We start from the raw sequence: 22,866 nt of genomic DNA on the forward strand, positions 1-22,866 counted from the left end.
GTAAGACAAAACAATTAGATTTTGAGCCAATAGCAGCTCACCATATACTCAAACAAAGAATTGTCAATCAACCAACATTTTTTTAGAAGAAGGTGGGAGTTTTATTCATTCTAGGTAGAGTTCACAAGATCCTCCATGTACTGACAATGTACATGTACTTGTGAACCAACCAATAAATTGGCTCAGGACCACCAATCCACCTAATGGGTCCAAAAAAAAAAGCCAGAAACCTGATATCAACCCCGTTAGGTCCATTCCAGTTGTGAGTCCAAAAAAGCAATCAGCTCATACAACATATATTACAACGGTCAGCGACGTACAATGCACAACAGAATATGTCAGAGAAAACAAAATGTTAGCATGTGAATCGTAGAAATTTTCACAAGGAGCCAAAATCAAACAGTAATTGGGGTTGTACAAGTGCAGGTTGCAAGTATCTGGCACAAATTTGAACCCGATACGATATCAAACAAATCCAGTAGTCACAAAGCATCGCTATACTGCTAGAAAATTGCCATGGCAAGAAATCAATCAACAGGTTGATATATTTTGATTCGAACTAAACCTCATCAAGCCGAGGGTAAAGGATTTTGACAGGCTATGGTAAGAAATCGATCAATAGGTTGGCAGATTGTGCTACGCACCCCACCCCATCGCGTGGAAGGTGGTGGGAAGAAAGGGGGAGCCGAGGAGGTGCTTAGGGCAATCCCAACCTATGGTGTCAAAGTGTGATGTCTAGAGAAGAGATAAAGTAATTAATGAACATGTTGACACTACTCCCCAACCCATGGTGTCAAAGGGTGATGTCTAGAGGAGAAATATTAATTACCTTGATGCATGTACAAGGATCAACTGTGGCAAATATGTTCTATAACCATCAGTACACACTTGATAGCCTATCGACAAATCAATGAGTACATAGAACACACATTCATCTGCATAAGATATGACTTCAAGGCACCTGTGCTTTCAAGCAACCATTCACAGCGTAGCCGTATGCACACATTGGCATCAAAACTCAGTACACACATAACATAAATATGACCTTCCATTTGGAACAAACATAGGAAAATAGGTTCACAAGCATTACAGCAGGTGATAGATAGCACTGCCATGCGAGTACATAGTAATTAAGGTAGTCTCTCAAGTCCCATGACCAGACAAAACATAATAAACTTTAGATACTAGTTTTGGTAGCAGGTGATCCAGCGATCAGCAATGTGCCATCTGTTCATCCAGAGCACAGCAACAACAAAATGGCATGACTGCTAACCGAATCATCTGCAAGGAAAAGACAAAACATAAGTACTCCAAATTATTGCAACAAGTATCAGCTTCATAGATTACTTTTCATACAGAACTATTATTAGGTAAGTTGTCATAGATGACTAATTGAAAATTGACAAAAAAAGCTACCTGCAAAGATAACTTGCTTGAAAATGGATAATTAATAGATAAAAAGAACCCATTAGACATACCAACAGCAAGCTATTAATAGATAATTTGTTCAACAGTAATAGGTTAAAAAACATACCTCAGTTGTCTTTAGAAAACAGAGCCAATCTCATAGACTCTATTGCTTTGGATCTTTCAGCCAAAGCTTCTTCACTAAGATCATTTGTGGGAGCACTGAGTAATTCTTTGTAAAGGTCTAGCATTTTACACTTTGTTTGTTCCTGGGCTGTTTTGTGATTGAGCTGGGCTGCTTCTAGCTTCTTGTTTGCCAAACCTTCTTGCACCTCGGCCATCTTCTCAGCCTTATTGCATACTTCAATGAACTTGTCAAGTTTCTGATCAATAGCAGAAATAGCTTCAGGTGCAGGACGTTTTCCATTGCGTTCTTGTTTGGCCTTCTTATGCCCAACAGGATGCTGTTTTGGATCAACTTCAACATTCACAACCTGAGCTGGGTTTGGAGTTGCACTCTTATCCTTTTCATTGCTTAGTTTCTTCACATATGCAGACCACTTCTTCTCATGTCGTAATATCCTCCAGACATGGACCATTGTGAAAGGCTTGTCACTGTGTTCAGAGGCATACAGCTGCAGTGATAGATCCATCTTTTGATCATCACTCATGCCACTCTGATGCACTTTAGTGATTCTTGTGTAGCAGCCATTGAATTCAGTGACAGGTTTCTTAATCCACTCTCAACGTAGCTTCAGTTGGTTACGGTTTCTCATACAGTCACACTTTGTGGTGCTGCTGTAAGTAGAAGTGACATCTGACCAATACTGATCAGCCTTCCTATCATTTCCATCAACTGGATCAATTGAACAGTGCAGCCAAGCACTAACCTACATATTGGAGAAGAATACAGATTAAGGACTTTACAATGCATACTGATTAAGGACTTTATAATGCATATTGATTTAGGACTTGAAACAAATAAATTTAACTTACCAATCTAATGTCTTCTTCATTGGACCAATTCAATCTCCTATCTGACCTTGCAATGGATGTAGCAATGGACCTAGCATTGGATCTAGCATTTGATCTAACATTAGATCTAGCAGGCTGGATAGTGTCGTTGTCCTCAACATCAATTGTTTCTTTGTCCTGTGATCCCATTTGTGCAGCAGCATCAGCAGAGCTCCCAGTTGGTGATGGGGTCTCTTTAGAACATGCAGATGTTGGTGAGGTTGTGGAATGGCTCATTATTCCACCAACTAAATGGTAATTTTGTGGCTGCTGACTTCCATTAGGATAGTTCATGCCTGGAACCATAGGGCTCTGTAGCATATTCATGAAACCACCTTGTGAATACACCCTGAAAAAGATAGACAGAATAGGATGTTTTACACTAGCACTTGCAACAAGCTGTAGATAATCAAAGTGACAGAACATCCCAATTGGTTGTACCATATTATTCAGAGAAATAGTTCTACAAAGCATCATCAAACATTATAAGGGGCAGCAGGACACACTATTATTCAGAGAAATAATTCAATTCAGATAAATAACAAACTGATCAGGGGCAGCAGGACGCACTATAAAGCATTATAAGATGATAGGAGATACTATAAAGCCTGCAACCAGGGGCTGACACTAGACCAAATTAACTTAACTAAGCTCTACTCTCATCACCAAATCGAACATCACACATTAACAATACAGATATAGGAATTTGGTAATTACGCAGGGACCATAGAGATCTCAGTCCAAGCTACTAACAACAGAGATTAGTATCAGGCCATCAAAGTCCTACAGGAATTTGGAGAAGTGACATATGTGCCATTCAGAGTTGTTTGGAGGTGGTTGAACTGCAAAGGACGGTGGCCACCATGGACTGGCCGCATGTGTACCAAAGGCAGGAAACCCACCAGTGCCTGGAGCACGAGAGGTTGGAATCCCATCAGCTCCTGGAGAACCACCAGCTTCCAGAGAACCACTTGCTCGTGGAGCACCACCGGCGATTGGACTGACAGATGCAGCACCACGGACGTGAAAAGTACCATCAACTGGAGCGCCGCCGCCGATTGAAGCAACGGCGGCCGATTCACCGGCGGCCTGATGGGATTTCGGCTGGCGCTTCTTCGATTCAGGACGATTCATTCTTGCGCACAGCCTGGAGCCGATTTCTTCCTCAAGGGTGTGAGATTGGGGGGTGGATTTGACTGATCGGGGATGGATCGACGAACCCTAAACAATGGGTCATACATGGAGGAAGGGCGGGCGGGAGGTGGCCCTCGGCGCTGGATTTTGGCGGCGAGAGCATTCGCTGAACGCGCCAAAATTTGGCAGTGACTCGCGTTGCGCGGGGAAGTAGCAGCGGGAGAAGCTCGCGCGCGAGGCAGGAAGGGGGGCGCACCGGATCGAGAAGAAGAGGAAAATGCGGCGTGGGGGCGGGGGGGCGAAACGAGCCGTCCGCCCCAACGCGGAATCAGCTGGTTTCGTGCGTCTCGGAACAGCCGCCGACACCACGTCGTGCATGCGACCCGGTGTCCACGATTTTTCTTCTCTCTTCTTTAATTTCCACGTCAGATTTCTAACTAAGCACATCGGATATTCGGATGATAATTAGAAGGATTAAATATGAGCTAATTATAAAACTAATTGCAGAACCCTGCGCTAATTCGCGAGACGAATCTATTAAGCCTAATTAATCTATCATTAGCAAATGGTTACTATGGCACCACATTGTCAAATCATGGACTAATTAGGTTTAATAGATTCATCTCCCGAATTAGACTTCATTTGTGCAATTAGTTTTATAATTAACCTATATTTAATATTTCTAATTAACATCCAAACGTCCGATATGACATGTGCTAAACTTTAACGAAGTGTATCCCCTAGTTGCTAAGACACTAGCTGAAATAGAGGTCGGGGTAGCCTTACCACGGAACCCAGACGACACGCACTGGATCACCGAACTCGCTGCGGGAGGGCTGGTAGAGGCTCGTTGGCGACCGGTCGAAGGGCGTGGGTTTTGGTCGGCACTTCTAGAAGCAAAGGCCCCCAAAACCCGTCATTCCCATGAATGAAGTTCTATTTATGCAGTTCGTTCGGTTCTTTATTTTAATTTTTGGAGATCCTATAAGATTATATTAGGTGAGTCCCTTTCTTTCCTCTCCCTCGCTCCTTGTTTTCCCCGTTGTTTCCGCGAGGATGGCCCACAGATCAGATTTCAGTCGAGCCAATGATCGACGCAAATGAAAACAACAATTATGATTGCTGGTGTTAAAGGTGAAGCTACTCCCACTCTACCGCGCTCCTTGAGGCTTTGCCTCTCCAATTCCGTGCCTGAAACCCTGAAAGAACAAGGCGCGAAAACCAGAATTTGTGCTGCCGCGGCCTGCACCGGCACGCTTTTTCCCTGTTCCCTGGGAAGCCAGCGCCTGCGTCTTGCTAGATCTAGCACATACAGGAAGAAAAGGGTTATCGTCGGCCACTCACGTAACCTGAAAACCTCTCTCGATCATGAAGCTTCTTCTGGAGCAATTGACCCAGCAAACATCTTCATCTATATATATGGCAAAAGATCATGCAGATCAGCGCCATCAGATTACATGCTACGCGGCGATTAAACTTCCTCGCATCAAGAAAAGCTAGCTTTGATCATCCCTATGCGCGAACGCTATTCTGCAGCTACCGTATCACCTGCAACTAATGCGTGAAAGCTGCTCCAGGCATGTGCCACACCGGCCACCTCGCGTTTGACATTCCGTAGAATTTTGCTGTCGAATGCCAAAATGGATGCACGATGACCATTGCCTGCATGCCTTCCCATCTGCTTTTACAAAAGTTTCTCTTGCCCACATCAGGACCGTACCTGTTGGTGTCAAACATTTCAACACCGAATAGATTTAGACAAATGAAACGGTTTCAATTGAAAAAGCGTTGCCCCTTTACAATAGGGTGGGGCTCTCTTTCATAATGATCCATGACCTACTTTATATTCCGAAAATATCCTCTCTCAACCATTGTATCCTTAGGATATGCCGTACATAAAGGTCATTAAGGAACACGTGTGCAAATTGAACTTTTCCACGTGGTCACGTTTCTCACACCTTCCACCCTCTAACCTCGAGACTTCATCTTCATGTTAAGCCGATCGCCCAGCCTCAAGGCTTCATCCGCGATCCGAGACGAACGCCCCGCCTGAAGACACCTGCTTTGTTGAGTCTTGTCGAGAGGTCCTAACTTCGCATAGTTCTTCTCTGAGCATCATTCCTGAGTAAAGAGTAAAAAGATAAAAGCTTGATGTCCGGAACCGACTCCGAACACTCGAGGGTTAACCCAGTGGGAGTTAGCCATTATTGTTGTCAATCACCACCCTCGAGTCCTTCCAGGAGCAGATGTGAGGCAAGGATACGGGATTTACTATTAGAGATGCCTCTATAGAGCGTGCGAGGTTAAAGGGTTCCGCTTTCCTAGCTGTCGACGCACAACTTGCGAGGTTAGTTTTGAGATCTGCTAACGACATTCGAGGGTAATTGAGTTTTACTCTCAGTTTGAAACTCGCGAGGCTAGAGAGGCTCCGCGGCTCTTTATACTTTGTAAAACTTGCGAGGTCAAAGAGTTTCTTATACTGTGGATGGCACTCGAGGGTGTTTAGGTTTTGGTGATCCCAGCAATAACAAACGGAGCCCAGCAGCTATCATGCCGTCATCTTTCAGATCAATTTGTTAGCCATGCTCACCGAGGAACAAATTATCCGTAATCCACAAATCAGTGCGCAGGCAAGTGGTCATGCCATTGTGAAAAGGGTACTATGGGTTCCAGCATATTGACTTGCGTTAACACGTACGTCAAAGGGAGGATTTCTTCTGTTTTACTCCATTTGTGTTACGTGCATCGTCAGTCTGCCACCTACCCTTTTATGCGCCATGTAATGCAAAAATCAAACCAGGATTGTGGAGCTGGTAGATAAAAGATGCAAGTGCTCTTAGGCAACAGACCACTAAGCAGGCACCGGCCGGATTTAGTGTGTTGAAAGGAACAAGACAACTATATGCTCTTAAGTCTTAACCAACTGCTCCATTAATTCGTTGGTGGACATCTTAAGGATTTAAAAAAGTCTTCTGCAGAGGAATATTTCGATCATTAATTCTCTTGTAGTATCAATTGCTACAAAAAGCAAAGTCATAATTTGATCATTAGTTCTCTTTAAAATATGAAAATATTCATATTTTTTTGTGGGGAAAATATATTCATATAATTTTTTGTGTATATAAAATTTTGGAAAAAGTCCAAAATACCCCTCAAATATAACAAAGTCCTTGAGATACAAAATTATATAAAAATAATGATGAAAAATTCATAAAATATTTTTAATATAGGTTATGATGTCACTACCACCCCGCAAAGTTTCCAATCAAAATTCAACTTGTGTATGGAGAAAAAAAAGACAAATTGCATTACAAGGCAAGTTGAAAAATAGTATAGTTTAGGGGGTAAATTGAACTAAAACATAGTTTATGAGTTATCTAGACTTTCGCTATACTTCAAGGGAGTACTTTCAACTTTTTCCTAAAATTTTACTGGTTGTTGATAAAAAATTATAAAGTTTGACCTTTTAAAATCATAAAAGGCCTCCAAAAAAATTGAGTAATTGATCTACATCATCTGGAGCTGACCTCATTAGTTCCCCACATACACATGATCTGATTAATGGAAATGGACCCCACTCTAAAACCAAGTGATATGAATTTACGGAACAGCGTCGAGCTAACTTCGTGCATGCTTCTCCAGGCAGACAGTGCTTGGTCGGCATGACTCCATGAGTCCTGCTGTTAGGTAGACCAATGTGCTAGCTACAGTCTAAGCGAGTGCATACAAAACCGGTATATCTTGCCGACAGAACCAACCTATGCACAGTAGCGAGCGTATACGACGATTTAGACGGAACGGAACAACTAGTGATCAGTCAGAAGCAAGGATCGGAGCACAGGCACTCTGAAGTCTGATCAGAAAAGTTACTCATATGATCCTGCTTCAAGCAATCAACCCAGCTTGAACACGATTGTCCATTCGTCCCTCCCGTCACTTGTTTTGTCCACGCTTGATCGGTTGCTCTGATCTCGGTGGGTCCTCAGGTCGTCACCACTGTCCGGCGATATCAGTGGGGCTCGGTAAAAGCACGCGCTGCAGATTGCCGCGGCACGCGCATGGTCCCCGGAAAAATACCCGGATCCAAGCTGAGGTGAGAACCAAAATATCAGAATCCAGGCATAACTTGGTTTTAAAAAAAAAGAATCCAGGCAAAAGTGAAAACCAAGAGCAAGGGCAGCAATTCATCGTCCACCTGCACTGCAGGGACCAATGCTGTGACCAACAGGGACGCGAAAAAAGTCAGCAAGTCCGAAGGACGAGCGGCCCAGCCGGCAGCCGGTACCGGTGGATCTCGCACGTACCACGGCCGCACTGTGGTAGCGTTTACTGCCAATACTACCGCACCGGGGGAGAAATAAAGTCGTTGCGGCGGGGTGAGTCTTTCTGCTGCAGTCAGTATGTGCGTCCTGTCTAGCACCATGCAGTTTTTCACCGATCCGTAGCGTTTATACCGTTCGTGAGCCGGTTAACGCAGCCAGGCGCCAGCATCTGCATCTCGCTCGGCTGTTTCGATGCTTTGCCTGGCCCAATGGCCATGCCGTGAACGGCGACGAGTCCGGAAGCCATGGCACCTCGGCTGACACCGCGGCACAAGTGCCTCCGGCCTGCTCATTCAGCCACTCTCTCAACTAGCACCTTTAACTCCGAGCTCCGACTGGCCACCGCCACGCTGACAGACAGTGCAGCTAGCAAGCGTTCGAACGAGCGAGGCTGGGCAGGGCAGCCCGCCTCAGTCCACACACCCGTCACATGGCAGCTGAACCTATCGATCTCGTCGGACTTGGAAGCCGAGACGCGGACGCGGCACTGCAGCACCGGATAAGCCATAGCCCGGTAGCCGTGACGCGGACGGCGGACGACGACGATGTGTCATGTGTGCCTGCCCCACCAGGCAGCGTCGTCGACTCTCCGTGTGGGACTGTGGGAGGGCGAGGGCCCCCCGCGCTTGTCACCCTCGGGCTCGTGTCGGTGGTCTAGCTCGGGCTCGGCAGCTCGCGCAATCGCCATGTCGCTTTCCGGGGGTCAAATCCAGCGATCCCGGCGCGGCGTCTTCGCCCGGTCCCCTGCTCCTCAGCGGAATTCCAGATTCGCCAACAGGGAGCCGGCCATATCCCCTCGCGTCGCGTCGCCACTCTCCCCTGTTTTGCCACCGCCATCCATCCCCCAGTGCCCACTCCCAACTTGCGCCTCACTAATAACTCCCAGCTGCTGATGCTTATGACCTCCCCCGCCCGGCGCGCGAGCCCCGCACCCCCCCTGTTTCCACCTCTCCCCTGCCCCGGGTTCCCACTCGGCCAGTCCCCGTCCTGCCCTGGGCAGTGCGCCGCCCGCCCGCACGGGCGCTTCGATACTTTAGCAAGCGGGAGCTCGGGCTCGCGGTCGATAAGTTAGCAGGCTGATGAGCAGCGACAACGAGTCGGCCGGCCGCAGCCTCGTCTAGAGCGAGCGAGTCGTTCACCAGTGACCGGCAATGAGGGTATACATCACGGCGACCGCGGCCGCGGACGACGTCGTGATGAAGCCCAAGGCGCCGCAGCCACAGCAGCAAGCGGCGCGGCGCGGGTGCCGCTCCGCCATCGTGACGGGGCTCCTCGCCGGGGTGCTCCTCTTCCGCGCCGCGCTCCTCGCCGTCGAGGCCGGCGCCTCCCTCTGCCCTTCCGCGACCGGTCAGTGGCTACCTCTCGCTTCACAGTAATCATTCTTGTTCCACGTACGTAGTACTTGCTAGCTGCTCCATCTCGGTGCGTAATCCTGCCTGCCATGTGATGGAACTCGCGTTTCAGCAGGGTGCCTCGACTGGCGGGCGGGGCTGGTGCGCTGGCTCTACGGCGGCGGCGGCGGCGGCGGCGACGCGATGGAGGTGAGTCCTGAACCCGACCTCTCTAGCTCGTTGCGTTAGGGTGGTAGGCTCGCTGCTCGCAGCCGCGCCGAATTGTGTTAGGCGCCGGGTTTTTGACAATTTTTTACGTCGTGCGCCGCGGCGGGGAGGAGGGGCAAAAGCTCAAAAGCGAAGGCATGGGCGACGGCGCACGCGGGCCTGCTGCTCACGCGGTTTCTACCCGGTTCGGCTCCTTGGCAGCCAGCGGCATTCACGGGGACGGGAATGTCACATGTCAGGGCCGGGTGGCCAGCACGTCGCGGCGCTGCCGACCACGTGGCCGCCCGGCGCTGTCCCGCTGACAGGTAGGCCCGTGTCGGCCGTCCGGTCCGGTGTCCGGTCCGGGCGGTTGCCGTCCTGACGGTTGACGGCGCAGTGACCGAGCTAGTGCGAGTGACTGTGTCACTGTCATCCTTTTTTTTTTGACTTTTGACGTGCCAGCTGTCCGGTCAGTTCCTGCATGCTAGTCAATCCATTTCCAACCCAAATCCAAAGTAATTCAACTGGATAAACTCCAATGCAAGACTAGTTAGGCCTCACACCGAGCTAAACGCGCACTATTTTGTCCTTTGAAAAGCTAATTAGGCATGAAAAAAGTCAAGAACTACTGTAAGTACTACAGTACTTCTTGTTACGCCGAAAGAACTACCTAATTTGACGAGGCCCGGGCGCGATTCCAACGGATCGGATCGGGACTAGCAGTAGTAGATTCGCGTGACCTACACTGCCGCGCTGCATTATTCGGCGCGGGCCCTACGGGTTGGTGGCTTGGCTTGGATAGCTGGGACGACGTGTGTTGCCAGCCGCTACGGGCGGAACCGAAGGCTGCAGCCCTGTGAGATTTGCTCGCTAGGATTCCCTTGCTCTCTAGCTAGGACGCGCGCTCGGTGGCACGCGATCCAGCTTGGCTGACGGGGCCTTGCCTTTGGAGCTACGTGGATATTGCAAAAATCTGTGGATTTGTGGTCCGTGAGCCTGAGACTGCCTCAACAATCGTCCGTGGCTCCATGCGCCCCCTTGTGATTTCTCCCGATCTAGATCGTTGCCAATAATGATTGTTTTTCTATGTGGTTTCTTGTGAGAAACCTATTTAATACCTCATCATTGGTTGGGATGGTTATTTTTGTACTTCACATGTACAGCGCGTATGTAGCCATACACAAATATGCAAGTCCTGGATCGTGATGGAGCCAATGCTGGCTTCAGTTTTGCACAGGCAACGTAACAATTTTACGACTTTGTTTGGCAGCCTTTAACCTTTTTCCCTGACTTAACATTTTAACATCTGTTACATGGGTCTACCAGGAATTTATGAAGGAATGGAGGAGGAGTCACAGGGAAGCCACCCTGCTGGATCCCGTGGTGGTGGAAGCGGCGCCGGATTCCCTGGACGCGCTCATGGCGGAGATGGGCGCCATGCTGGCGTCCTACGACGCCCGGCTCGACATGGAGGCCGTGGCGATCAAGATGATGGCCATGGTATGTGGTGTAAGCTTATCAAATCGTGTTCCGTCCCACGCGTCCCCTGTTATGGCCTTTACTAATCTTCCACTGAACTTTGGTAAGCTGGCATCGTGCCCTGCATGTTACCACCTTAGCTCGAGTAAGTGCTTTCAGCTTTCCACGGCAAAAGACTGCATCATAGGGTCCGCCTTTTTTGAGCCTTCTCTAGACTGAAACGTATATGACATACGTGTACATTGTTATCATGATCGTGCTTATTCAATTGTCAAACACACAAATCCTGCAATAACCCAGACATGCCAGGCTGTGGCTGTATGGTCTTCTAGCACGCTGGGGTTCAGTCATAGGATCAGGATCAGCTAGTAAGCTCAGTGTACTATACTTCTTTTGTTAAGGGAAAATTAATTGGGAAACTTTTTTGGTTCCTGTGCAAAATGTACGGTTTCATGTAAAAATATTCTACGAATTATTCATGCATTCCTAAGATTAAGTATCTAGATGAGCTAAGTTCTTGATTTAACTCTTGGTAAAACTAAAATTACGTTCCCCCAGTTGTTGAAGATGGATCGGAAGGTAAAGTCATCGAGGGTCCGGGCGCTGTTCAACCGGCACCTGGCCTCGCTGGGCGTCCCCAAGAGCGTGCACTGCCTCACGCTGCGCCTGGCCGAGGAGTTCGCGGTGAACTCCGCGGCGCGCTCCCCGGTGCCGCCGCCGGAGCACGCGCCCCGCCTCACCGACGCCTCGTACCTCCACGTCGCGCTCGTCACCGACAACGTGCTCGCGGCCGCCGTGGCGGTGGCCTCCGCCGTGCGGAGCGCCGCCGACCCTGGCAGGCTGGTGTTCCACATCGTCACGGACAAGAAGAGCTACGTGCCCTTGCACTCGTGGTTCGCGCTGCACCCGGTGTCGCCCGCCGTCGTCGAGGTCAGGGGCCTGCACCAGTTCGACTGGCGCGACGCCGGCGTCATCGCCTCCGTCATGAGGACGGTCGAGGAGGTGCAGAGGAGCTCGCTGGACTATCACCAGTGTGATGGATCAGCGGAGAGGGAGCACAGACGGCTCGAAGCGTCCAAGCCGAGCACGTTCTCGCTCCTGAACTATCTCAAGATCCATCTCCCAGAGGTAAAATCAAAGGAGGCAAAGCCCACGTACTTCGAATTTGATGAACGTTGTGCTAACATTTGCCATGGTCTGACGTGTTTGCTCGAGCAGTTCTTCCCTGAGCTTGGGCGGGTGATGCTCCTCGACGACGACGTCGTGGTGCGCAAGGACTTGACCGGGCTGTGGGAGCAGGACCTCGACGGGAACGTCATCGGCGCGGTCGGCGCTCACGAAGGAGGCGGCATCTGCATCGACAAGACCTTCGGCGACCACCTGAATTTCTCGGATCCTGCCGTGTCGGGCGTCCACAGCTCGCAATGCGCGTGGTCGTGGGGCATCAACATCGTCGACCTCGACGCGTGGCGACGAACAAACGTCACCGAGACGTACCAGTTCTGGCTACAAAAGGCAAGTCCCTTGTCGTGAACTTCCCTGAACATTACCATACCAGTAGCAATGCAAAACAGTCACCTTATTGATTCTGACATTCCATTGCGCCATGTGCAGAACCGGGAGTCGGGCTTCAGGCTGTGGCAGATGGCCTCGCTGCCGCCGGCTCTAATCGCGTTCGACGGGCGCGTGCAGGCGATCGAGCCGCTGTGGCATCTGCCGGGCCTCGGCTGGCGCGTGCCGGACCCCAAGCTGGTGGAGTTCGCCGCCGTTCTGCACTTCAGCGGGCCGCGGAAACCGTGGCTGGAGGTCGCGTTCCCGGAGCTGCGGCAGCGGTGGCTCGGCCACCTGAACGCGTCAGACAGTTTCTTACAGGGATGTGGTGTGCTGGAATGGCAGGAATTGGGAACAGCAGAACATCGAGTTGGGAGGGAAAAGAACTAAAGAAGTACAGTAATTTGGTTCAGGTGCAGAGCTGGGGTTATGGGAGAGGGAAGTAGGTGTTGCCTGCAGTCTCTCCTCACCTTCAGGTTCTGCAGTCTGCACACGGGCAATATATTATAAGTTCAGAGTGACAGTATCACACTAGAACTGCTTGATGTATATACTGAATTATTGATCATGGGGTATTTATTTTGGGTCACAGAGTAAACTTCACAAAACTTTCAAAGAACCTAATTTAGGATTCATCTTCATCATCTATAAGATGTACAATATATGGTTATTTGAAATTTAGTTGATATGCAATATGTTCCATTCCATCCCCGCCTCTATTTTGATCGAACTATTTCCGGTTGGACTGCATACCTCTCGTGCAGGTCGCAAGCGCACAGGCCTTAACGGCCCATGGACTGCTTAAACGGCACAAACTGGTAGTCTATTGACTGCCAACTAAAGTTTGTAGGAATATGGCCCATTGGGCTGTGCTACCTTCGGCCTCCCGATTCACCGTGTTTGTCCACTAGCTCGTGAAGCAGGTGCCGCCATTCCCCTTCTCCGCCCTCTCTCATATTTCTTCCTCGAATTCTCCAAAGCCCCAACAAGTGCTAGAAGACGGCGCGGCGGCCAGATCTGGTCTCATAGCTTTGACTCCGTCATGATCTCTCCAACTCGAATTCTTCCTCTCATCTTCCTACTGATTTTCCCACTCTATCCTCTACTGGTGTTGGAGTGGATTGATTTCTTCTATTTGCCGGTGAGGAAACCCCAATTGCTTTGGATATGTAGTTCCAGGAATTAGATTCCTTTTTGTTTTCCATGGTTTGTAGGAGCGGCGGACGTAGGATTATAGTGTACATACATTCTTGATTTTATTCCTAAATATATATTATCCTATTACATAATTTTTTTTAAGTAAGTGTAGACTTTATTTTCAAATGACAAATAAATTTTTCTTAACTACTTGTTGAAACTAACAATCCTAAATATACAGAGAAACATAATCTTCATATGTTTTGCAAGTTGTGTTTCTTTAAATACATTTTTAACTTTATAACTAAAATATACGTTCCACGGGTCACCACATATTTCAAGAGATATCATGGCAACTTCAAAACTTTAGTAATAAGAAAGTTGTTGGTCGGTTGTCTTTGTCGAAAATTTAATATATCATAGTGTAGTTGCGCTAGGCAAATTAAAAAAATAACTAGTGCTTTTATAATATCATATTTAAAAATGTTTACTTTCTTTTTTTATGTAGCGGTGGAGATATTTTTTTTTAAAATCTTTTATCTAGAACCATCATTAAAGAAAAAAAATATTTATATTATTTTATATTATCTTGAAAGAAGTATATATCTATTTGATTTCAATGATATTCTAAAAGTTTTTTTCACAAAGTTTTAGAGGTGAAGCGCCATAATTCATACTTTAGAAAAAAAATAGAAAACTAAATATATATATCAAATTCGGACCGCTCATACTTGCTGCATGCCCCGCCCTTGTTGATGTTCATTGGCGCCACCTCTGCCATGCACCGCCCGTGCTTGTTGCGGTGCCTCGTGCACACCGCCCGACCGTGGCTGTTCGTGCTCATTGCGAGCTCATTCCTACCGCGTCTACTACTGTGGTCTATCGATATCGTCTATCTTCATGGCGTGCTGCTAGTGCTTGCCACGGTGGCCCTCCAGCTACCGACGGAAGAAGAAGAAATAAAAAAGCTAGCATTTCAAAAATGTTGTTTTTTCGTTGGAAAATGTTGGATCTGTTATACTCATATGTAGCTCATGGAAGATGTTGATTGTACTGCTTTCTACAAAATATTGATGCATGTTTAAAAAATGTTGTTTTCTATGTTAGTCTGATTCTTTAAAGTTGTTAAATAAATTTATTATGTTGAAATATTAATTTATTTTAGATTTCTAGGCTAATGGACTTTGAAATTATGGAGTCTCTCCCCTCTCTCCCACGAAATCGGTCGAACCGGTTCAGCCCGTGCGACGGCGTCCGCTGCGGTCTTCTTCCTCCCCGCGACCCATCTTCTCCCTTCGCTCCCCCAGCGCGCGCCGCTCTCCACGCGGTCGGCCCGTGCGCCGCCCTCCACGCTCCCCTGCCCAGCTGCAGCTCGAGTCCGGCTGGTGCGGCAGCACCCTCCGTTCCCACGACTTCTCTGTTCTCTCTCTCGGCCTCGGTCTTCCTTTCCTAGCGGCGACGACAGAGCAAGTTGCGCTGCCCGTTGTTCGTCGAGCGACGGGCGCTTCGCCGGCGACGAACATCCGACAGGGGTCTGCCTGCCTATTCCCCTCCCTTCCCATCCTGCTGCGCGAAATCAAACACCCAAACCCCTAACGTATGGTATTTGTATTCGGATCTGACCATGATTTTACCTACTAAATTCGATCTTTTTGCAACAGTTATTGGGTGTACATGTGTACACCCATGTCCTATACTGGGTCCGCCCCTGGTTCGCAGCATTGTGGGCAACCTTTCTTTCTGTCCAACCTGTCGAATTTGTTGTAATTCCATTGCTGCGTGTTATACAGAGTCGGTCTCCATTGCCCTCCGCTCCTGATGTCGAGGCTGCGAGCTCTGTGGCAAGCTTCCTTTAACTCCACCAAGAGAGGTAGCTCCTTCCCCACAAACCAGAGCCTTTTGCTGTGTATGATGTCTGCTGCTATTCATTTCCTCGTTGAAACACACATAATGCTGCTCGCCGTAGCCGCTCCGTGCATAATCTTGGTGCTGTTTGTGCTGTTCAACAATGACTAGAAAAGGTGTGATCAAGGCCATGGGTTCTCTCTCCCCATCATCTAGGACATGAGTTTGTTGAGGACATGAGCATTGCCATGGTGCAGAATAAGAATTTTCTTAGTGATGAATTGTTGATGTGTTGAGGACTATACACGATATGAAATGTCATATTTGCAGGCTTATTAGATTGTCAGCTAGATATTAATCATGTTGAAGTTTCATTGTGAATAGAATATAATATCAGTTTCATTCCAAATCTACAATTAGTAGCCTTTAGCGATATAGGACATCTTAGTTGCTGTTACTTATGCATTGCAATTTGCAAATTTGAAAAGGATTTTATAATCTATTAACCAAGGAACTTATAGAAATTCTTCTTTTAAGTGAGCAGAATAGACTCTTCTAGGGAATACATAGACTTCTTAAATATTTTGGCCTATATTTAGATTTTTTCCCCCATATATTTAATTTCGGTCCTATGTGCTTACTTGGCAGCTCTTGTATGGAGTTCAGATGATCTGATTCCACCAACTGAAAGATATATATTCAATTTCAACTCAAAAGATGAGCTGAAAAGGTGGCATTTGTACTCAGATTCAGAGTATGGAGGTATTCCCTCACTTTGGAAATTTACTTTTATAAATGTGAATTGCTGCAGTTTTTCTATATACTGAAAGTCTGAAATGATAGTATAATTTGTTTGCTGTGGATTGTGACTGGAAGATACTAATGGATGATTCATATTCTTAATGATTGCCTGGTGTCGAAAGTGCTCCTTTGTTTTGTTCGTGGAATATATTAAAAAGATGCTTTGTTGAGTTTCTGATGGTTCACATTAGAACAATGTATTACAGTTCAACTTGTCCTGGTAGGCCCCCACTATAGTTCTTCTTTCAATCATCCTAGCCATGAATCTTCCTAATGTACAATCATTTTAAAGGAGGCAGATTACAAGCTGTTATACTAAATAGAAATATAACTGCCAATCCATTCATCGAAATCTCCCATACACTTTCTCCTTTTTTGCATCGCCATGATTTATATGTGGGGGTTATATAAAACACTTGTTACCGTTTACTATCTGCTATAGTGATCCAAATGGGATTCGACCAGCCCTTATGTTTTTCAACTACTGTATACTTGATAGTGCATAAACTGGTGTTCTACTGTATCACTTGATAGGTGATGATATCAAACAGCTGAACCTTCCTCTTCTGTGTGAACTAGAAAAGCATTGACACTTTAGCTTATTGTGTAGTGACACAGTTGTGCCTTAGAATAATATATGAGTGGTCTTCCCATTTCCCCTTGTGAATTCGATAGACTATACTTTCTCTACAAAAGATAATACCTTACGGTTACACGTCTATTAAATTTGTATACGTTTTCATGTAATATGATTGGACAGTGTTATTATCCAGGTTTATCTTCTGCATCATTGGAGATAACTGAAGGTGCTGCTGGTGCAGATACTTCATTAACTGGTACTAGCTGTTTGATCATTTTTAAGTTTTTGCCAAATGTAGTTGAATTTATTAAAATTCTTGTACAAGTGAGAAAAATGATGTGTTTGTAGCTTCTTTCATTTACCATAATAAGCCTCATGAACCATGACATGCCCTCTAGTTGTTCTTGGGAACTGTCTGAGGCTCTGAGTAAGTCCAATTGTCAGTCAGTACCAGCTGCTGTGTTTGCTTTAATAATTGAATAGAGATATGCAGATTCTTAGTTATGATTTTCTTAGAATGGCTTGTCACCTTGACGGCTTTGGCACCTTTTTTTTCCTCTAACATGTGCATTCTGGAAGGTGTGTTTTCTGGTAATCTTTCTTCGGATATGTCTGAGGGGTCAACATGGAGGATCAGGCGCTATGGATTCTGCGGGATGCGATCAAAAAAGGTACACCTTTCTGTTTCACGGCAATGTTGGGGTACAATCCTGGTTACTTCTGTGAATGTTCAGCCCATTTCAGCAATGTTGTACTATCCTTAGGTACCCCAACATTGTCACCAATGCTAGTAAAAATTTTCAGTGGAAGCTCTTGAAAAATGAAAAGCTGTTGTCTGGTGCTAACCAAATATAACAAAATAGAACTGCTTTTTACTAGTACACCTTATTAGGCTTAAGACAGTTGAACATGCTTGGACTTCCTTTTGATTACATTGTATTGTTTTCTGGACGTTGGTGAATTCATACGCAGTGTCTTAGGCTTCGATAAATACTGCTACTTAAAGACTATATTCTAAATCTACAAAATAATAAATATAGGTACTTTCTTAAGTAGGTGCATGCTGAATATCATGCAGAAGTTATTCCCTGAGTGCTGATAAAAGAAAAAAACATTTCTGCTGCATGTTTCAGTTTGATGGTTTCATTGACCTCGATGCATATGATACAATAGCAATGAAGATCAAAGGGGATGGAAGATGCTACATATCTACCGTATGTTCCCAACCAAGAGTCATTTTTGAATATTTGATGTCCAGTCAGTATCGTTCTGCATTGTCTGAATCTTTAAGTACAGATATACACAGAGAATTGGGTGAATTCACCTGGACAACAAGAAGATAATTCATGGCAGGCTTTTGTGTACACACCCCAAGACAGATGGCAAATCTTGAAGGTAAATTATACTTTACAACCATTCAAAATCCGAAATATGTGAAAAATTTATGATTAGCACCAGTTTCTGTTTTGTTCAGATCCCTCTTGATCGGTATTTACCTACATGGAGAGGAAGTGTGATTGAGGCAAAGTTGGAAATGAATCCTGCTCGGATTGTGGGGATGTCTCTCTCTGTAAACGCAGAAGGCGGTGTTCCCGGTGCCAAGACTGGGACTGGTGATTTTAGGCTAGAGGTTGATTGGATCAAGGCATTGAGGACAGTGTGAGCTCCACAAGTCGTAGTCTTTTTTTCACATCGGCGCTTTCTTTCTCTTTTGTTTCACCCTGCTCTGCCAGCAGCCAAAACCACTTGACTACATGAGTAACCATAATGCGGAGTGCCCACTCCTGTATGCACTTTTAGGTGTATGAAATGTTTATGTTTGCCGGTAAACATGGAAGGCTGCTGCAGTCGGCACCAATGAATAATGAATTTTGTTTTCCTTTTGAGATTTATGAATAAATGATTAAGAATGCAACGCTCGTCATTTGATTAAGCTGTCCTATTTGGATAGACGTTGCTTCTCTCTATGATATGACGAGCTGATCCATTGATGCTATCTTTTTTATTGCCTGTTGGCTGTTGTTCCAGGTTAGGAAACGCCTTGTTTTAACTGTTAAGAATACCGCTGTTTGTGTTTGATACGTGAATTAGATATGCGCTCATCTTTTTTCTTTTTTCCTGATGGAACTTAGAAACGCGTCTTAGAAGGCGGCATGGCTGCAGTATTCAGAATTGTCAGTCTGTTTAAATTGCCCGAGTTCAAGTGATCAGGTTAGACCTCTTCGGTCATGAACACATTTCTCCTCAAAATGGATCAAACAAGGTGACAGTAAGCAATGGAAGCTTCTCCACAAGTTGATGGAGAACAGGGAGCCGAATTACATTCAGGTCCAGTCTGCTAAATTGCACGTTTTCCTCGAGTTCAACTCATCAGACATTCAGATTACCAAACCTGTTTGGTCGAAGGACACATGTTTTCCACCAAAAATGGTTTAAATCCCTTGACAATTAGCAATGGGTGCTTCTCCACACATGGATAGAGAAAATGAACTGACAATGAACCAAATCCAGAGGTTTCTCTTAACAAATCGAGATGCAATGTGATCATGGACCACAGGAAAACAGACGAACAAAATAGGCGATGCCGCCGACTACACGAACACAACTGGTGTGAATGGAGACGACGACTAGTCTTGCTTGCACTCTCGCAGTCTTGGCTTTGCATATGCACACAACGAAGTACGGGTCAGCCTTGTCATCCTTCGATGAAGCCGGTCATCCGCAGCACGGAGTTGCGCAGGTGGCTGAGCTCGCGCGCCCGGCCCGGTCCCGACCGCAGCGCGAACGCCGCCCCCCCCTCCGGCCGCCGCCGCGAGACCAGCACGTGCGGCGGCACCATCGTGCCGTTCCGGCCGCCGTCCTCGTCGTCGTCGTCGCCGCCGCTCCGGAGGGCCGCCGAGCGCGCGGGCCTAGGAATGTCCACCGGCCGCGAGCCCGAGCGCCGCGGCGTTCCGTCGGGGGCTCCTCCCCGAGCCGGCGTCCCGGACCGCCGCGGCGGCGCGGGCGACGAGCTGCAGCTAGGCGGCGCGTCGCCGGCGTCGTGGGGCGCCTCTGGCCACAGCACCTCGGACTCGCAGAACTCCTCGGCATTCGCCATTGCCGTCGATTCGGTTCGCTCGCCTGCGCGCTTCGAGGTCGCTCTGGAGATCGGAAGTAGCTCAATTCGCCTGGCTTCTGGTGGACGAAAGGTTCTCGAGAGGCGGATGGGAGCGGGAGTGCGGGAGGGCGCGTATATATAGGCGCTGTGTGTTCGCTTCAGGCGTGGTAGCTTCCCGCGTACGGCAGCGGCGTTGTGGGAGACACGGGGAGAGGATGAGGGAAAATGCAGTAAGTTCTGCCAGGTCTGAATCAGATATTCAGATCGTACAGACTCGGATGGGTCAACAAAGGCTTTCGAATTTTGATCGAAATGGTTACACAATAGAAGAAGGTAACGCGTCAGACAAATGAGTTCGTGTCATCGTGTGTTTAACAACCGTCACTTTTTTTTTGAGAGAGAGAGAGACAGAAACAACAGTCATTTTTGGCGGGGGGATTATCCTTTTCGCAGGACAAGATAGTACTGCGGCCAAACAACAGTCACTTGGAAGAAGTCTCCTCTGAAGCATCAAGCACCTCATCAGCCCGGCGTGAACCCTGATGCGTGAAACTCCAATGGATATACATAAACTATTGTTATGTCAGATTCTCTAGCCTCTCAACACGTCGGCAAACTTTCCAGGTAGTTCGATCTGCCGCGCAGGCGCAGGCGTTCGTTGGTCTTCGGCTGGGAGGCATACGGAATCTGGGGTGCAATGCTGGTCTCAGCTTGAACTTAATTATTAGCTCATGGCCTCATGCCATACAATATATACGATGGCTACGATCTCATTGATTTGGGAGTGGCGTCACTTGCGTGCGGCCGCCGGCGAGGTGTGCGCGGCGCCCAGCCGGGCGGAGTAGCGCCCAAGCTTTTACAGGGTTGAGGAGGGTCCACGTGCCTGCACAAGACGCGTGTTCCATTTGAACCAGCAAAATGGAGAAAACCGAAACCTGCATGTAGCTAGCGTACGAACGGGGAAGAATATTTCAACTTCCACGAAGCGACACTTGGCAATGGGCACGATCCGCCCGCGTATGGGAGCGCGATCCGGGGAACGGTGGGCCCATCTCGCTGCGAGTCAATGATGGTTTATCACTACGCTACGGACAGCACCGATGATTGGAAGAAGCTTGTGCTCGAGGCTTCGGGGAAGGAGGACGTGGCGGCGGGTGGGCCTGCAGAAGTTTAAAATTGCAAAACGAAAATTCATTAAGTTGTTTGACATTGTCACTATAATTCATTTTGTTTATGAAACCTACTCACTACTCAATTTTGTCGCGAAACCTCCTCCCCGGCGCGAAGCAACAAAATGATTTATAGGGAGACGTCAAACTTCAATCTTACTGCCTGTTGCACTTTTTAGGAGTATATACGTATCAATTTCCTTACTACAAGGTGAGAATTGAACTTGGAACAGCCCTCCTCATATTGGTTTATCTCTTTTTTTTCACCAGAAACAAAGCACATACGCACACACATCTACATTCCTATTAATGGAGTACACATCTCTCACGCAATTCCTGTGATGGTCTATATAATAGGTAGACCTTGAAATTAACAAAGTCATCTTAAGATCTCGCTGTTGACAAACACATCATTTATCATTGAAAGAATCCTTCTACACCGGTTGCACCATATAAGAAAATCTAACCAGCTTAAATTACAGTAGTAAGACTATGTATGCTGAAAGTTTCTTCCATTGCTCACAAATAAAGAAATGCCTGAACACATATAGAAAACTATTACCCAGAAATAAAGAAATGGCTGAACCCATATACCACAAAACTGGGGGCGCCGCGGCGGCCTCTAGCTCATCACCGGAGGTCAGATCCGTGCTCCCCTGACCGGATCTGCTTCTCCCACCTCCGGATGTTCGTCCTCTCCCTTCGCTGCTGCCTATCGGCGTCCGTGTCGAGGGGGGGATGTGCCGCCGCCTGGAGGGCCGGCCCGAGCTCTGCTGTCGCCCTGCTACTCCGAGTGCTCTAGGCCGGCAGTGTGGTGTAGGGAATAGGGTGCAGGCAAAAGCTTGTGCCTGTTTGCAGGCCGATGACGGCGATACCCTAGGGCGCCGTTTACCTTCTTCAAGTTGTTATCCGTGTGTCACACCAGTTTTAAAGGCAAAATCAAATGAATAAATTATATGTACGTCATGATCAAGTTTCACACATGCAACGACTTCAGTAAATATAGACAGTGCCAAAACATAAAGAGAGTATTAATTGATTACATGACCGAAAGTCTTTAATTCGAATAGCAAAACGAGTCTTTATTCTAGCAGTAGAACTCCAACGATGACGACGACTCCACAGACAATTAACTGGTGGCACACGTACGCCTAGAACTCCTCAAAGTCTTTAGGAACCTCCTCAAAGTTGACTTGGTCTGAGCAACGATTTTAGCAAGGGTGAGTACACTTATGGTTGGTACTCAGCAAGCGTGGGGAATGTGTAGTGTAAGGCTATGCAAGGATAGGCTATGGTTTAACAACATTTCAACATTTTAATTGGTTGGTCAAGTTTTATTAGCAATTAGTAAGTATAACTTTATACCACCCACATTAAGCATGAACATAAATAAATAGAACATCAATAAATAACAACAATTTAATTCAACTTCCGACAGATTAATCATGTGAGGGTCCAGGCCGCTCTTGACTGTGAGCACGGCTGTTATAACAGTTTTATACTCAGCAGAGGTTGTACACTTTCACCACAAGTCGCGTAAAAGTTCAAAAGAACTTTAGGCCCAACCATGCTATGCTGGCCAAGCACTCATCACGCTACCGAGGTGTGACTGCATAGGGACGCTACGAGACCTTTACAAAGATTCCCTAGTAATTGGTAACCCACTAAGGTTTCAGGTCGAAGTAGAGCATAAACCTCTCTCAAGACTGTGAAGCTACCATAGAGCAGATGAGCATGAGGGCCAGGCTATACACTATCAACGCCTCCCCTCTTGCCCTTTCGGTAAGATTAC

General features: G+C 47.1%; 3 protein-coding genes and 1 pseudogene across 9 annotated transcripts; 2 read left to right on the forward strand and 2 right to left on the reverse strand.

Moving 5' to 3' along the window:
- Positions 1-1,030: 1,030 nt before the first annotated feature.
- Positions 1,031-3,908, reverse strand: LOC117859061 (uncharacterized; annotated as a pseudogene).
- Positions 3,909-8,561: 4,653 nt separating this feature from the next.
- LOC117859290 (probable galacturonosyltransferase 15) lies at positions 8,562-13,150 on the forward strand. 3 transcript variants are annotated; one of them, XM_034742501.2, is made up of 6 exons: positions 8,562-9,224; positions 9,342-9,418; positions 10,742-10,915; positions 11,453-12,022; positions 12,113-12,409; positions 12,509-13,150. In XM_034742501.2, the coding sequence occupies exons 1-6, from the start codon at positions 9,029-9,031 to the stop codon at positions 12,833-12,835; spliced, it is 1,641 nt and encodes a 546-aa protein (XP_034598392.1). In that variant the 5' UTR covers positions 8,562-9,028; the 3' UTR covers positions 12,836-13,150. The 3 variants fall into 3 exon arrangements, with proteins under 3 accessions (XP_034598392.1, XP_034598393.1, XP_034598395.1); XM_034742502.2 differs by having other exon boundaries at positions 9,345-9,418; XM_034742504.2 differs by lacking the exons at positions 8,562-9,224; positions 9,342-9,418 and adding an exon at positions 9,441-10,657.
- A 1,645-nt stretch (positions 13,151-14,795) lies between these two features.
- LOC117858518 (probable complex I intermediate-associated protein 30) lies at positions 14,796-18,723 on the forward strand. 5 transcript variants are annotated; one of them, XM_072293683.1, is made up of 8 exons: positions 14,796-15,179; positions 15,373-15,452; positions 16,076-16,189; positions 17,002-17,064; positions 17,388-17,479; positions 17,942-18,022; positions 18,105-18,203; positions 18,267-18,426. In XM_072293683.1, the coding sequence occupies exons 2-8, from the start codon at positions 15,401-15,403 to the stop codon at positions 18,291-18,293; spliced, it is 528 nt and encodes a 175-aa protein (XP_072149784.1). In that variant the 5' UTR covers positions 14,796-15,179; positions 15,373-15,400; the 3' UTR covers positions 18,294-18,426. The 5 variants fall into 5 exon arrangements, with proteins under 5 accessions (XP_072149784.1, XP_034597481.1, XP_034597480.1 ...); XM_034741590.2 differs by having other exon boundaries at positions 14,800-15,184; positions 18,283-18,723; XM_034741589.2 differs by having other exon boundaries at positions 14,800-15,179; positions 18,283-18,723.
- A 468-nt stretch (positions 18,724-19,191) lies between these two features.
- LOC117858520 (uncharacterized) lies at positions 19,192-20,740 on the reverse strand. Its single transcript, XM_034741594.2, has one exon. The coding sequence runs from the start codon at positions 19,903-19,905 to the stop codon at positions 19,504-19,506; it is 402 nt and encodes a 133-aa protein (XP_034597485.1). The 5' UTR covers positions 19,906-20,740; the 3' UTR covers positions 19,192-19,503.
- Positions 20,741-22,866: the final 2,126 nt, after the last annotated feature.

This window comes from Setaria viridis, chromosome 5 (assembly GCF_005286985.2).
Source record: "Setaria viridis chromosome 5, Setaria_viridis_v4.0, whole genome shotgun sequence".
Lineage (NCBI taxonomy): Eukaryota > Viridiplantae > Streptophyta > Magnoliopsida > Poales > Poaceae > Setaria > Setaria viridis.